Below are 17,917 nucleotides of genomic sequence, written 5' to 3' on the forward strand. Positions count from 1 at the left end.
AGATATTATCAATGGCTGTTTGTGAGCAATTGGCTACCCTAGCAGGGAACTTTACAAAAAATGGTTCAAATGGCTCTGGGACTTAACTGCTGAGGTCATCAGTCCCCGAGAACTTGGAACTACTTAAACCTAACGAACCTACGGACATCATATACATCCATGCCCAAGGCAGGATTCGAACCTGCGACCATAGCGGTCATGCGGTTCCGGACTGTAGCTCCTAGAACTGCTCAGCCACTCCGGCTGGCAGAATTTTACAGGGGGAATTAAGTTGAATGATAGTGTTACTAATTCAAATAAGTTCTTATTGGGAGAGTCTTTAAGGAAACCTACATTGAACTCACCAGCAACCACTATTTCTTTGTTTTTGGTTGTTAAATGGGCCAGTACAGCTTCAAGGTGGTTTAAGAACAGGTTAAAGTTACCTGCAGGTGCTCGATATACACTTAATATTATGAAGGAATTTTTGTGAAATTCTACTTCTGTTGCACATTCTTCCATATGCTGTTCTAGGCAAAATTTATGAATGTCTATGTTCTTAAATTTATGACAGTTCCTGATGAACGTAGCAACTCATTCCTCCATTTCTACTCTACAAAAGTGAGATGCTAACCTAAAACCTGTAATATTTAAAAGTACCAGTGGTCACATGATGTTCAGAGAGGCATATTATGTCAGCTTGGTTTGAAGACTAATTCATCTATGCAGATAATTTAATCATTAATTTTATTTCTCAGTCCTCGAATATTTTGATGCAATAAAGATAGCTGACATTTCACATTGACTGAGCTAAAATTGAGTAGAGTTGAAATATCTGCTGACTGTTGAAAATTCTTAAACAATAGCAGTTTATGCTGATGTAATATGCTAGAATTATGTTTTTCGGTTTCTTTCTCAAACTGAAGGTTTGGCTCAGTCCTAACCTCTCTTAAAATTTGGTTTCTTTCTGTCATCCCTACCCTAAAAAAGGGTCTTTTCTGAACCCTATAACCACTGGTACTTTATCACTCATGACAGTGCCTCTCCCTTTAACTCCCACTCCCCCCTCTAATTGTGGTCAATACATGAGATGTATGTGGGGGGGGAAGTAATATGTTGTCCAACTCCTCCTGAAAAGTGCGGACTCGAAATTTCAATAGTAAATCTCTCCTTGATGCGCAATGTCTCTCTTGTAACATCTGCCAGTGGAGTTTATTTAAACGATCCCGTGATGTAACACACCGCTCTTCGTTGGATCTTCTCTATCTCCTCTATCTGTCCTACCTGATAGGGATCCCGGATAGATGAACAATACCAAAGAATCGGGCGAACAAGCACCTTATAAGCCTTATTCACCTTTCTTGATCAGACGGAGCAGCAGTCACTGTGCCCTAAATAAAGCGTTTCAGTATTATCTTGAATTGGAGAGTTCAGCATTTCAATTGGAGATTAATGCTCAAGAACATGAATTCTTTCATTTTTAAATGATTATTTTTAATAAAGTACAACATAAATGTGGGTATGAATGGGGGGTGGGGGTGGGAGGAATAAAAACACCCACATTTAACAAAATAAGTTTACTGATATAGACATTTACAATATAACGTACTTTAGAATGAACTGAACACTAAATGAAAGACAAAAGATTTTCCATACATTTTGTCAATATTCATTTGGACGCTAGGTCTAGTTGACAGCACATATCCAAAAATAATACTTTAAAGTCTTATATGTGTGTGCAAATCCTGTAGTACATTTATAATTTGCTATCACAATTAAGTGGAAAATTTGCTGTAATAACCATTTTGCAAATTTTGTGATACTAACACTCTCTGCACACATGTAACTTCAAAAAAATTAATTTACAACATTAAACTCTTGAAACAGACAATCTATTGGCCCAACTGGCATACATGAAACTTGTCAGCCTGGACCACAATTCTCAAATGTAAAGTCACATCAAGGAAAAGTTTTCACATGAATGGATTATTACTTACAACAGGGTATACAAATTAACCTGATATAAGAACATATTTACAAATAAAAAATGCTACAATGAAGAAGAGAGTTATCAACTGCACAAAGTCACAACATATGTGACTATAAAGTGACCAACAAAGTTTCTTTTTAGCTTTGAGTCACAAATTTTAACCTTAAATAAAAAATTACAATCGAGCGAAGAGTCAGTCCACCTGAAGGAAACTATTAATATTTACTTCATAACATAAATTAAAGTTGATGTTTGCAAATTAAATATTTAAATCCATGAAACAGAGCTATGTGGGTTTTATTTCAGAGACCCAGTACAAAATGTGCTACACTTTGTTGCTTTTCTTGCACTGTAAATTAAGTTTTTTGCTGTGGGATACTTTTAGTTACAGATCTCTGGTGCTACAGGTCTAGTACAATCTGTACTTGTTATGTAAATCGCCTCATAACAATGTTGTATCATGTATGGTATCCTTACTGTTTTTACTGCATGTAGTAATTAGATTGCATTGTAATTCAGTGGCTTTCCAATTGCCTCTTAGTTCCCACAAATAAAAATGAGTAACTGTGTCTTACCTATCAACTTAAATAAACACAGCAGAGAGATCACACACAAGTTCAGTGAACGACCAGATAAATTGCAAACAAGTATTTTATTTGTAAACATATTTTGACAGCACAGTGTCATCTTTACAGCATTCTTTGTAACACTTTTTTCTAAGTGCTACTGTTCTTTGTGAGCTAACTTGAAAACAATGGCATTTAAAAAGACAGAAAAAAACATTTTCAGTATACTTAACGAGAAAGTAAGCACTTGTCAAAGCCAGTCATGCCAAATGACTGAAGTGAAATATGAGTGGAGCTTTATATAAATTTGGTAGATGCTTCACGACTGTTTCAGCTATGGAATATTTCTGTGCTCTCAATAGTTAGGTGCAAAGTGCCCTGTTCTTCCAGGGAAAAATTATTCCAACAGTTTCACTCATTTACAGAACTGGGCTTTGCTCTAAGCAAGAAAGATATATAGATATAAAGTAGTGACTGAAGATGACAGACATTGTGTACAACTAAAGATAACAGACATTGTGTACAAACTATACAGAGAAAATAAACTTTACATTAGATGCTGTACATCTGTATTTTACTTAAAGAATGAACTATCCCAAAGTTATACCACCGTTATGCATTAAGCATACCATCAATCACAGGTACATAATATGACTGATTTCTTTTAATATATATATATATATATATATTACATCACTGGTATAAAATCATGAGTAAAAACATCTTCATAATATTTAAATAGATCTTCACAATATACAAATATTATACCTCAATTTTTGCCAACATGTGTGATTTTAAACTCTCTAAATCATAACATCAACAGGAATTGTCAATTATACTTTAGTTGGCTTGGAAGGTAAAGATGAAGATATTGAAACTCAGCTGCTCCTCATGTAAAGAAAAGATTATGAGTACAATACTTATAAAACCAAGGAAGTTATAAATAAAGGATGAAACAAGAAGCGATAATTCACTTAAAATACCAAGGACAGAGCATAAATCAAATTACTGGAATTATTTTCAAGCTCAACAGTGCACTCTTAACTTTTCAGCCAGATAATGAGAGCAATAAGCAAAATTACCAGACCAATAACAAAAGCTATGAAAGCTTTCTTCCTTCGACGTTTGCTCTGAAAAGAGGAAAAAATAATAATTAGACTCTCCAAGTTTTGAAATTCACTTTACAGCTAATGAATCAGCATATTCAAATCAACACATTTAAATACAAAATGTTACTCTTTGTGCACCATTTACTGTTAGTACAGTTCAAGAAAGATCACTTCTGTCTACTAATATACAGGGTGATTATAATTAAACTTTCAAAATGCTGTAGAAATAACACCACTGGTCAGAATGATGTCAAATTGCAATGGAATATGACCAGAGAAGGGGGAAAACGTATGGCAGAAGAAGAAAAAATAGTCTGAAAACTGATCAATAGATGGCGCTGTGCATGTCAGAATATGTAAATGAAAACACCTGTCATGCGTACAACCCACTGAAGTTGGTATGAACATGCAGGGTACACGACTTTTCCTCCTCTCGCGTCTGCGACATTCGCCACGACTGTCTCAATGCAGGATCGAGCTCTGCTTGTAAAGCTGTATTGCAAGAATGATGACTGTGCACACGTTGCTCTGCAGGAGTTCTGGACATGGAAGGGTTTGAAAAAAAAAAAAAGAAGGCATTGGTCCGATGACTGCCATGGGTCTGGAGAAAATGATTCAGAACTTTGAAAAGACGGGTTCTTTTGGTGTGCTACCTGGTAGAGGGAGGAAACAAATTGATTCAACGTCAGTGGAAGCAATGGCCATAGCAATGCAGGAGGAGACAGGTGGCGGTGTGCAAAGGCGTAGTACACGGAGAATTGTCCAAACATTCACATAACCATGAGTGTGGTGCATAAAATCCTACAAAACATCCTTCCTTGCTATCCACTCAAAATTACTAATGTGCACGAGTTGCTTCTTGTTGACCTGCCAGCAAGAGAGACTTCTGCTTTAGAATTTCTTGCTCGCGTGGAAGTGGACAATGATTGGCCATGGAAGATTTTGTGGACAGACGAAGCCCAATTCCATCCGACAGGATATGTCAATACACAGAATTGTCGAATATGGGCAACGGAAACTCCACATGCAAATCAACCACTACCACTTTGTCCCGAAAAGGTCACTGTGCGATCCAGGTTTACGGCATCATTTATCATAGGGCCATATTTTTTTGATGCGACAGGTGATTCTGGCCCTGTTACCTACACCGTCACTGGTAAGCACTATGAGTCTCTTGTGTAACCACATCATTCCAGCTCTCCAACAGCATGGATGTGTGTATGACATCATTTTTAAGAAAGGTGGCGCGCCTCCACACATTATAAATCCAGTTAAGCAGCAGCTGAAGTGCCATTTCGGAAATGCTAAAATTATCAGCCACCATTTCCCTACAGCCTGGCTGTCCTGATCACCTGATCTTAATCCAAGTGACTTCTGGCTGTGGGGCTAACTGAAAGATGTGTTCAGTATTCCGATTGCAAACTTAACTGCAGTGAAGGCATGCACGGCACAACACAATCTGAATGTGACCCCGCAAACACTTCGATCAGTTGTGGAACATGTTTCTCGATTTCAACTTGTTGCAGAAAACGGTGGACAGCATATTGAACATGTTTTGCACCAGTCACACGAAAATTAATACGATTTTATTCTGACTGATGATTTTTAAGTGGTTTTTGGCCTCAGGACAATTAAAAACCAGTTTTTCCCATCCAATGTGATGCGACCTTGCCTTGGTGGATGGGCTTACATAACTAACAGTATCACACCTTTACACCCATGCACACTGAGTAGTAAAGTTCATTTAACATCAACACCTTAGGCATTGTTATACAATTCATTTGTCATTTGTAGCTAACCACTATTAAATTATGTTGCTTACAGCACCATCTGTTGCTACATTTTGTAACTATTTATTTTTCTTCTGCATACGTTTTCCCCCTTCTTCGATAATATTACGCTGAAGTTTGACATCATTCTGAGCAGTGTTGTTATTCCTACAGCAGTGTGAAAGTTTAATTTTAGTTATAATCACCCTGCAATTGGTTACCTATAGAAATTATAAGAAGGGAAATATAAAGTATCTACACATTCAAGGGCTTACTCTCATATCACAATCCTATCCCAAGTTTCTAGGGCTATCTACGGCACATCAGTTCCTCTACATGATCTAAGAGCACTTATTAAACAATTACAGCAAGGTGAAGCTAAAAACCTTGAGAATGTCAAAGATATTGCAAAGAGAGCACGTCTCCATCCTTTGTGCAGGAACTTAACAAATTACAGCAAGGCAACATAGCATATGCTACTAACAGAACAAGAACTGATGCATCATTTTTTTTTTAGTTCATACTGTGAAACTTCAGCTTACAGCCAACACGCATAGCTCCAGCAAAAATTTATGTTACTACCGATCCTGGTACCTAAAGCACTCTCCACATAATATTTTTGTCTCCTCCCTCCTGCCACAACAATAGCAAAATATGTCAACAATGAATGCAGTCTGGAGAGAGAATAAGATCCCTGATGACAATCATTATTCAAAAAGGTAAAGAGAACTTAAAATTACAGACGTGTAAGATTATTTTTGCATAGATTAAAAATTTTGGGAGAAGGATAATCGAATTTCAGAGAAATTTTGAAGGATTATTGGACCCCACAGGAAGAAGAACTGTGTGGATTTAGGAAAACAGAAGTACAACTTACCTGATCTTCGAAACAAGAACATTACTCAAAAAATATCTGGGAAACGATAAAAGGATCAGATCAGTCTTCCTACAGATAGAAAAAGCCTATGACAGTGTACCTAGAAGCAAAATCTGGGAATGCTTAAAGAATAGAAGTGAATTCAATGCAAACCGAGAAAGTGTACATGCTCTACAGAAGATGTGTCAGCTGTGTTTGAGTAGTAAACGGAGAGAGTGAATGGTTTGAGACCAAATCCGGAGTGCAGTCGGGGAGTGCATTGTCTCCTATGCTCTTCTTCACTTTGATAGACAATATCATGAAAAGGACAAAAGAGCAATATGGATCTGAATTTAAAGTAATCGTGTTCACTGATGTTATGATATGGAGACACACAAATGAAGTCCAAGAAACACTCAATATATGGAACAATCACTTTGAGGAGTTTGGTGGAGCTGTCATTTGCACTCACATAATTCATATCAAAATATGTCCAATGTGATTATGGCTGCATGACGGGAACTAACAGACTTTGAAGACGGAATGGTAATTGGAGCTATAGAAACAGGACTTCCCATTTTGGAAATCATTGGGGACTTCAATATTCTCACATTCACAGTGTGTGCTGACAATATCAAATTTCAGGCATTACTGTTCACCATGGACAATGCAGTGGCCAACAGCCTTCACTTAATGATCAAGAGCAGTGAAGTTTGCGTATACCTGTCAATGCTAACAGACAAGCAACACTGCATGACATAACCACAGAAATCCATGAGAAACACACAATGAAGGTATCTGTTAGGGCAGTGCGGCAAAATCTGGTGTTAATGAGTTACGGCTGACGGCCAATGAGAATGCCTTTGCTAACAGCACAGCATCACCTGCAGTGCCTCAACTGGGCTCGTGACCATATCAGTTGGACACTAGGTGACAGGACAACTGTGGCCTGATCAGGTGAGTCCAGATTGTAGATGGTAAGAGCTGATGTTAGGGTTTCAGTGTGGCACAGACACCATGGATTCAAATTGTCAACAAGGCATTGTGCAAGCTGGTGGTGGCTCCTTAATCGTGTAGGCTGTGTTTACATGGAATGGACTGGGACTGTGGTCCAACTGCACAGATCCTAGACTGGGAATGGTCATGTTTGGCTACTTGTTTCCAAACAATGTTGGAATTTTTATGGCTGACCGTGTGTCACATCACCCAGTTACAATTGTTTGCCTTTGGTTTGAAGAACATTCTGGACAATTCAAGTGAATGATCTGGCCACCCAGATCGACCTTGGACTTCCCTTAACTGACTTTAAATCTTATCTGGAGAAACAATCTTACTCCACTCATTCTTTTGAAATGTTCATTCCAATTTCTCCTGTTTTCTTGTCTTTTATTGAGGGTGTTAAGTATATTTAGTTCTCCCTTAATTCCAAAATTTCAGTCTGTCAGCTCATGGGTATCCCTAATGCTCATAGAAACCTCATCTCTGTTGCCTTTATGTGACTTTCTTGGTGCTTGTTTATAACCCACGATTCACTTCCCTAAACAACCATTGAAACTGCCATTAACTTATAAAATTTCAATCTTCTTTATTTCCTTATTTTTTTGACATCTGTTTATCATTCCACATATTCTCCCAAACTTTGCTAATTTATACTCTATGTCTTCATCACACTCACTTGTGACATCACAACCTGACTAGTTACAATGCTTTACCTGTTCTTTTGTTGATCACAATTTTTATCCATGCAGGCTATTTTGCTTTAAAAGCCACTGACAATGTCTTCTTTTTTCAACTCATCAAATGGTATTTTTCACAAACCTTACCCCTTTATAGGTCATCTTCATTCTCCATCACAGCATGGAGTCATCTGCATATACAAGACAATTTTACTGTGATTTTAATTCTCCCATTAAAAATTTCCTTCCATTTCTGAATTATATCATCTAAATAAATGTTAAAAAGTGTAGGTGGAATGCTGCACCCTTGTCTTACTCCTTTGTTTGCAGCTAACAGGCTATATTAGTGTGCCATCTATATTTAAAATTACAGTCACATGTTTGTACACACGTTTTAAAACATTTATTAGGTATTGTGTATATCCTCTTTTACTCATATTTCTCCACAGTTTTTATCTATCATAGTCAGCATCAAATGCTTCAATAAAATCATGAACACTAAATGGGTTCCCCTATTATACTCACTTCTTTTTATTGCTTGAGCTTATGTATATGCTTGCATCGGTAAAGGTGGACCAGCCTTCCAACAAACATGAGAAACCTTCATCTGGGAAAATTTTTTTACATTTGCTAACATGATTTCTGGTGCTTATAATAGAAAGAATTTGGTTCACAGGAGGTTTTTTATTTAATATTTTATGATATAAAATGATTACACATATTTTATACATAATTCACTTTCAAATGGTAATCTTGAAAGCACTGAGGTACACAGTGTCTACATTGCAGTCTTTACACCCCCATCTGTTTTCTTTTCTCATCTGTTTGCCGTTCTCTTTCTTACCTTTGTCGGAGCAAACTTTGCAATAACACATATTATTTATTTTGTTGGCAGTGGAAGGTACTTTTTCTGGAAAATAACAACCAAAATTTATGTCCAGGCTAGTGCTTAGTGTTGGTTCTAAATATCTAAATTCTCCTCCTGTTGCTACCAATTTCAAACTAACTTTTTTATGAATATCTAAAAACAAAGATGATGTGACTTACCAAATGAAAGTGCTGGCAGGTCGACACACACACAGACAAACACAAACATACACACAAAATACAAGCTTTCGCAACAAACTGTTGCCTCATCGGGAAAGAGGGAAGGAGAGGGAAAGACGAAAGGATGTGGGTTTTAAGGGAGAGGGTAAGGAGTCATTCCAATACCGGGAGCGAAAAGACTTACCTTAGGGGGAAAAAAGGACGGGCATGCGCGCCACTCATACCTCACCTGTCATTCAACAACATCTTTGCCTCTGTACTTCCGCCTCGACTGACATCTCTGCCCAAACTCTTTGTCTTTAAATATGTCTGCTTGTGTCTGTATATGTGTGTGTGTGCACACACACACACACACACACACACACACACACACACACACACACACACATATACAGACACAAGCAGACATATTTAAAGACAAAGAGTTTGGGCAGAGATGTCAGTCGAGGCGGAAGTACAGAGGCAAAGATGTTGTTGAATGACAGGTGAGGTATGAGTGGCGGCAACTTGAAATTAGCAGAGATTGAGGCCTGGTGGATAACGGGAAGAGAGGATATATTGAAGAGCAAGTTCCCATCTCCGGAGTTCGGATAGGTTGGTGTTAGCGGGAAGTATCCAGATAACCCGGACGGTGTAACACTGTGCCAAGATGTGCTGGCCGTGCACCAAGGCATGTTTAGCCACAGGGTGATCCTCATTACCAACAAACACTGTCTGCCTGTGTCCATTCATGCGAATGGACAGTTTGTTGCTGGTCATTCCCACATAGAATGCGTCACAGTGTAGGCAGGTCAGTTGGTAGATCACGTGGGTGCTTTCACACGTGGCTCTGCCTTTGATCGTGTACACCCTCCGGGTTACAGGACTGGAGTAGGTGGTGGTGGGAGGGTGCATGGGACAGGTTTTACACCGGGGGCGGTTACAAGGGTAGGAGCCAGAGGGTAGGGAAGGTGGTTTGGGGATTTCATAGGGATGAACTAAGAGGTTACGAAGGTTAGGTGGACGGCGGAAAGACACTCTTGGTGGAGTGGGGAGGATTTCATGAAGGATGGATCTCATTTCTGGGCAGGATTTGAGGAAGTCGTATCCCTGCTGGAGAGCCACATTCAGAATCTGATCCAGTCCCGGAAAGTATCCTGTCACAAGTGGGGCACTTTTGTGGTTCTTCTGTGGGAGGTTCTGGGTTTGAGAGGATGAGGAAGTGGCTCTGGTTATCTGCTTCTGTACCCGGTCGGGAGGGTAGTTGCGGGATGCGAAAGCTGTTGTCAGGTTGTTGGTGTAATGCTTCAGGGATTCCGGACTGGAGCAGATTTGTTTGCCACGAAGACCTAGGCTGTAGGGAAGGGACCGTTTGATGTGGAATGGGTGGCAGCTGTCGTAATGGAGGTACTGTTGCTTGTTGGTGGGTTTGATGTGGACGGACGTGTGAAGCTGGCCATTGGACAGGTGGAGGTCAACATCAAGGAAAGTGGCATGGGATTTGGAGTAGGACCAGGTGAATCTGATGGAACCAAGGGAGTTGAGGTTCGAGAGGAAATTCTGGAGTTCTTCTCCACTGTGAGTCCAGATCATGAAGATGTCATCAATAAATCTGTACCAAACTTTGGGTTGGCAGGCCTGGGTAACCAAGAAGGCTTCCTCTAAGCGACCCATGAATAGGTTGGCGTACGAAGGGGCCATCCTGGTACCCATGGCTGTTCCCATTAATTGTTGGTATGTCTGGCCTTCAAAAGTGATGAAGTTGTGGGTCAGGATGAAGCTGGCTAAGGTAATAAGGAAAGAGGTTTTAGGTAGGGTGGCAGGTGATCGGCGTGAAAGGAAGTGCTCCATCGCAGCGAGGCCCTGGACGTGCGGGATATTTGTGTATAAGGAAGTGGCATCAATGGTTACAAGGATGGTTTCTGGGGGTAACGGATTGAGTAAGGATTCCAGGCGTTCGAGAAAGTGGTTGGTGTCTTTGATGAAGGATGGGAGACTGCACGTAATGGGTTGAAGGTGTTGATCCAGGCCAACCGCAAATTAGAGCAGCATGCCACCCTTCACCTCAAAAAACTATCCAGTCTCCTGGTTTCCCACCTCCGGAAAGGCAACTCACTCACCCTTCACAACCTTTCCAGCAAACCTCAACCACCTCTCATTGCACACAAACCCAGTCTCTCCCATATACTCAGTCTCCCACTTCCAGCTCCACTCCCTCCAAAACCTCAAAATTCCAAGCAACACAATCTGGCACCACAACACCCTAATTCAGTAGTTAACCTTTCCTCCAAACCTCTCTCCCAATCTGAAACCTCTGTCCTACCCAAAGGCCTCACCCTCAGCCCCACTCCCAGATTCAACCAAACAGCCCTCGTCAAAGATTTACTGTCCTACACTCGTACTCTCTGCTGGAAGTATCACTTTGCCACGAAGAAAAATGATCCTAATCCTACCCCTAATGATCCAACTCCCCAAGACACTATCCAAATTGAACCCTGCCTGGAACAGTTCCGTCCTCCGTCACAGCGGGACCCACCTCCTCTTCCTCAAAATCACCCTCTCCAAACCTTCCAGGAATTTCTGACCTCCAGCCTTGCCTCTCAATCCTTCTTAAAAAACCTTAATCCTACTCCCAACATCACCACTGCTGAAGCCCAGGCTATCCGTGATCTGAAGGCTTACCGGTCCATCATCATTCTTCCGGCGGACAAGGGTTCCACGACCGTGGTACTTGATCGTCGGGAGTATGTGGCTGAGGAACTGCGTCAGCTTTCAGACAACACCACATACAAAGTTTGCCAAGGTAATCCCATTCCTGATGTCCGGGCGGAGCTTCAGGGAATCCTCAGAACCTTAGGCCCCCTACAAAACCTTTCACCTGACTCCATCAACCTCCTGACCCCACCGACACCCCGCACCCCTACCTTTCTACCTTCTTCCTAAAATTCACAAACCCAATCATCCTGGCCGTCCCATTGTAGCTGGTTACCAAGCCCCCACAGAACGTATCTCTGCCTACGTAGATCAACACCTTCAACCCATTACGTGCAGTCTCCCATCCTTCATCAAAGACACCAACCACTTTCTCGAACGCCTGGAATCCTTACTCAAGTCGTTACCCCCAGAAACCATCCTTGTAACCATTGATGCCACTTCCTTATACACAAATATCCCGCACGTCCAGGGCCTCGCTGCGATGGAGCACTTCCTTTCACGCCGATCACCTGCCACCCTACCTAAAACCTCTTTCCTCATTACCTTAGCCAGCTTCATCCTGACCCACAACTTCTTCACTTTTGAAGGCCAGACATACCAACAATTAATGGGAACAGCCATGGGTACCAGGATGGCCCCTTCGTACGCCAACCTATTCATGGGTCGCTTAGAGGAAGCCTTCTTGGTTACCCAGGCCTGCCAACCCAAAGTTTGGTACAGATTTATTGATGACATCTTCATGATCTGGACTCACAGTGAAGAAGAACTCCAGAATTTCCTCTCGAACCTCAACTCCCTTGGTTCCATCAGATTCACCTGGTCCTACTCCAAATCCCATGCCACTTTCCTTGATGTTGACCTCCACCTGTCCAATGGCCAGCTTCACACGTCCGTCCACATCAAACCCACCAACAAGCAACAGTACCTCCATTACGACAGCTGCCACCCATTCCACATCAAACGGTCCCTTCCCTACAGCCTAGGTCTTCGTGGCAAACGAATCTGCTCCAGTCCGGAATCCCTGAAGCATTACACCAACAACCTGACAACAGCTTTCGCATCCCGTAACTACCCTCCCGACCGGGTACAGAAGCAGATAACCAGAGCCACTTCCTCATCCTCTCAAACCCAGAACCTCCCACAGAAGAACCACAAAAGTGCCCCACTTGTGACAGGATACTTTCCGGGACTGGATCAGATTCTGAATGTGGCTCTCCAGCAGGGATACGACTTCCTCAAATCCTGCCCAGAAATGAGATCCATCCTTCATGAAATCCTCCCCACTCCACCAAGAGTGTCTTTCCGCCGTCCACCTAACCTTCGTAACCTCTTAGTTCATCCCTATGAAATCCCCAAACCACCTTCCCTACCCTCTGGCTCCTACCCTTGTAACCGCCCCCGGTGTAAAACCTGTCCCATGCACCCTCCCACCACCACCTACTCCAGTCCTGTAACCCGGAGGGTGTACACGATCAAAGACAGAGCCACGTGTGAAAGCACCCACGTGATCTACCAACTGACCTGCCTACACTGTGACGCATTCTATGTGGGAATGACCAGCAACAAACTGTCCATTCGCATGAATGGACACAGGCAGACAGTGTTTGTTGGTAATGAGGATCACCCTGTGGCTAAACATGCCTTGGTGCACGGCCAGCACATCTTGGCACAGTGTTACACCGTCCGGGTTATCTGGATACTTCCCACTAACACCAACCTATCCGAACTCCGGAGATGGGAACTTGCTCTTCAATATATCCTCTCTTCCCATTATCCACCAGGCCTCAATCTCCGCTAATTTCAAGTTGCCGCCACTCATACCTCACCTGTCATTCAACAACATCTTTGCCTCTGTACTTCCGCCTCGACTGACATCTCTGCCCAACCTCTTTGTCTTTAAATATGTCTGCTTGTGTCTGTATATGTGTGGATGGATATGTGTGTGTGCGCGCGCGAGTGTATACCCGTCCTTTTTTCCCCCCTAAGGTAAGTCTTTTCGCTCCCGGGATTGGAATGACTCCTTACCCTCTCCCTTAAAACCCACATCCTTTCGTCTTTCCCTCTCCTTCCCTCTTTCCTGATGAGGCAACAGTTTGTTGCAAAAGCTTGAATTTTGTATGTATGTTTGTGTTTGTGTGTCTGTCGACCTGCCAGCACTTTCATTTGTTAAGTCACATCATCTTTGTTTTTAGATATATGTTTCCTACGTGGAATGTTTCTCTGTATTATAACTTTTTTATGATATATCTGAAAACAAAGATGATGTGACTTACCAAATGAAAGTGCTGGCAGGTCGACAGACACACAAACAAACACAAACATACACACAAAATTCAAGCTTTCGCAACAAACTGTTGCCTCATCAGGAAAGAAGGAAGGAGAGGGAAAGACGAAAGGATGTGGGTTTTAAGGGAGAGGGTAAGGAGTCATTCCAATCCCGGGAGCGGAAAGACTTACCTTAGGGGGAAAAAAGGACGGGTATACACTCGCGCACACACACACATATCCATCCACACATATACAGACACAAGCAGACATATTTAACGACAACATTTTTATGAAGTCCACAAGAGGTTTCCTGTTTACTGACATCTGTACAAAATAAATTTGTTCACTACAGTCATCACAAAATTATGAAAGAAAAGTTTTTTTTCCACTACTTAATTGTTTTTCGTGCGAATGGGTAGCAACTGTACAGCTGATCCACATGATCTACACCAGTCTCGTTCATATTGTTGTCAATTACAAGGTCTGGTTTCATTAATGTTGTAATACCATCTTTTGAATGTACTGGAGCGATTTGGTAGTAGCCTGATGTTTTGTGGGCAGACAGCATACATCACGCTCATTTTTCCAGTTCAGTGCTAGAATGGCCCATTCCTCAAAAATATCATTTCATTTTGCTTCAGTTTCTTTGTTGTGAAGCTTGTTGGTAAGCCTTTTCTATATTCATTAAAGCTGTAACAGCTAATGTACTTTTCTCTATCATCATCTTCAGTCAAGGAATACTGGTGTAATATCTGTCCATGTAAATGCAGTGGCCTTTACCGTAATATGGAGAACAGTGTCTGCCTACTAACGCTAGAATATGGTTGTCATTCCCCCTCTCCTGATCCTGTGTGTGAAAAAATCACAGTTCAGGACATAGCCAGTTGCAACATCACAAAGTGCATAAAGCTTCATGCCACACTTATTGGGTTTATTTTTCATGTAAACCCTAATGCCAACACGCCAACGAAATGGACAAATAGCTTCATATATAGTCAGATTTTTTGTATGGCATGAAACTGGATCTACATATGTCAACAAAGAAGTCTAACACAGGTCTAATTTTATGAAGAGGATTGTGGGTTTCCTCTTTTTTATATACATTGAGTTGTCATTGGCATGCAGCATGAACATAATACTGGAAAACATATCATGGCTCAACAATCAATTTGCAAAGCCTGTTTGTAAAAATGGATCAGTTGACCAATAGTCCCCACGCTTTGGTAACTGCACAACACACACATGCAGAACTGCTGCAAAAAGAACAATATATTTCATGTAGTTTTACTGGATCCGATTTGTGCCATATAGAGTTCTTTTTTATTTCATTTTGCCATTTCATTGCAGCAATTTTTGTACCTGCACATATATGTGTCTCCGTCTTTATGTTTCGGATAACACAGTCACTAAAAAAATTAAAAAAAACAGTCGTAAACATCAGTTCCTATTTACAAACAAGTGGCTCCACATGCCAACTGAAATACTGGAAGCTGAGGCTGTGCACCATGCTCCTGCTAGACGTCAGCATTGTGTTGAGTAAGACCTACTTTTGCATTTGTTGCTGTAGCATTTGTTGACTGTTACAGCTCCTCATCTAATGGAAAACCGTAATTCAAATTAGATAAAAAGAAAAAAAGATAGTGTATTTTCTTTACAGATTCTCCATATACATTAGCAACAAAATTGAAGAAACGAAAATAAAAACTATTTTTTGTAGACTTCTTCCTTCATCTCTTCTTTCAACTTTTTGTTTTCTACAATACATGTACATATCTATTTGAGATATCACCAAGAAAAGGTCAGAACCGTTGTCATATTCCATGTACACTCTAGTGCCCCTTATTTTCCATTAATGATAATGTAGTCAATAATGGACTTAAATCCTTGAGTTAACATATACATTTACAGACATGTCTTTTGTGGAAGAATGTATTGGTGACTTTTAGTTTGTTAAAAGAAACAAAATCTCTAAGTAATCGTCCACTGTCATTTATGACTTTTCTCCCAACATTCCCACAATCTTTGGGATAGCTTTATTCACTACCCGTGTGTTTAAATCTCCTGTCAATATTATTTGCTGCTTATTATTATATTTATCCAAAAATTATTTCAGTTTGTCACATAAATCTATAGATTCCTCTTTTTTTTCCCCTGTCAGGAGTGTAAACTGCAATCACACTCGTGTTTTGTTCCTCTTATTTGACAGTTGAAACTATAATTGTTTTATTTATATAACTATAGCCTATAATTTTCTTTTCCCATCTCCTATGTATGTATGTATGTATGTATGTATGTATGTATATATATATATATATATATATGGCACTTCCTTTGCCTGCTCTCTCCTGTTTTCACGTTCCATTAAATAACATCAAATATTACCTACACAACCGTTACTCTGTAGCTTTTTCTTAGTTCCTATTATGAAAGCTATGTCTACCTTGGTCTTCTTTAAAATTTCTGCCAACTCTTCTTCTTTGTTTGCTAAACCTCTGACATTCCATGTTGCTACCTTAATGCTAGTACCTTCATTAAAAATTCTGATTATGTATAAAGGGCAGATGACTACTACTCAAATGGAAGAGACTGGCATTCAAAAAGAATAAAACAGTTTATCCCACAGCATTAGTACGCATGCTACCACCTCCCCCCCTCCCCTGCACACACACACACACACACACACACACACACACACACACACACACACACACAGTGGAGTGGAGCAGGGAGGGAGGGAGGGAGGGAGGGAGGGAGGGAGGGAGGGAGGGAGGGAGGGAGGGGTATTGTACCTGTATTGGCCATGCAGTAGTTAACAGGAAGGTGGCTGGCACATACACAAGAAAGAAAGAAGTGGGGTGAGAGTGCTAGGAGAAATGGAATTCCAAAAATTTATTCTCCTTCCACGTCAAGTCTTTTACTATGACTCATTGTTTCCTGCAATGATAAATGTTCTCCCCTCTGTTCCCCCACAACGGGTTTTCCACTACCAGTCCAACATGCACTAGGCATCTTCTACTGCTAATGTCTTGCCTTATGGATTATATCTGCGAGGACAGTCCATGTAAAATTATCATCCCACACACACTGCCTAGCACCTCTGTTCCATCCCTATCCCCGGCATTTCTTAACTTATCACATAAGGCAACCTGCGAAAGAATGCACATTGATTACAAACATTACTACTACACACAGTTCTAGGTAGTCAGAAAAAAACTATACACCCAGATGAATGGTAACAACCAAACTGTGGTCAGGGGCCAATCAGATTACCCATTTGCAAGCATGCTGCTCACCATAAAGTAGTCAACTTCAGTGGCTGATTCACATTTCCTCCTCTACCCCACTACACACCAGACACTCATTGCACAGCTGGTAACTCCCTGTTCCAGAATCCACCTGGCCTCATCCTCCACCAGTCCTGCCTCCCACTTGTCTTGATGTCAAATCTTATCCCTATTGATTCCACCCATCTGCTCTATGTATTCCTCACACTGACCTTACACGATTTTACTGCCACCCTAATTAAGTCGTGTCTTTCTTTTCTTACATCTGTTTCTTACTCTGGATCTATATTGTAGAGCTATATACAATTTTGTGTGTGTGTGTGTGTGTGTGTGTGTGTGTGTGTGTGTGTGTGTGTGTGGGGGGGGGGGGGTGGGGGGGGGGTAACTGTGAATCTGGATGTGCATCCATGTGTGCCCATTTGCTTCTGAAAGATGATTATATCCAAAAGCCCAACAGTTTATCAATTCTATGAGTACACTCATTGCTAAGTTCCACTTCTGTTTGATGAGCGATTACCTATGTTCTTATGTGGAATTGCGTTACATTCAGCTTGAGGTTGAAGCTTGTGTCAGTGTTTTCCCTCAAATAAATTTGTTTCTGGATTGGATATGCCTCGAGAAAAGAGAAAAACTGTTTGCCCAAGATGTATGCTATTCAAAGACAAATTAAATTATATTA

General features: G+C 40.9%; 1 protein-coding gene across 2 annotated transcripts in view; it reads right to left on the reverse strand.

Moving 5' to 3' along the window:
- Positions 1-1,541: 1,541 nt before the first annotated feature.
- LOC126481034 (syntaxin-12-like) overlaps positions 1,542-17,917 on the reverse strand; it is a 59,773-nt gene continuing 43,397 nt past the window's right edge. For both annotated transcript variants that reach the window (XM_050104513.1, XM_050104512.1), the window contains one exon: positions 1,542-3,665. In XM_050104513.1, coding sequence (XP_049960470.1) covers positions 3,576-3,665 — 90 coding nt within the window. In that variant the 3' untranslated portion in view covers positions 1,542-3,575. The remainder of the gene's footprint in view (positions 3,666-17,917) is intronic.

The sequence above is a fragment of the Schistocerca serialis genome, chromosome 5 (genome assembly GCF_023864345.2).
Source record: "Schistocerca serialis cubense isolate TAMUIC-IGC-003099 chromosome 5, iqSchSeri2.2, whole genome shotgun sequence".
NCBI classification, from domain to species: domain Eukaryota; kingdom Metazoa; phylum Arthropoda; class Insecta; order Orthoptera; family Acrididae; genus Schistocerca; species Schistocerca serialis.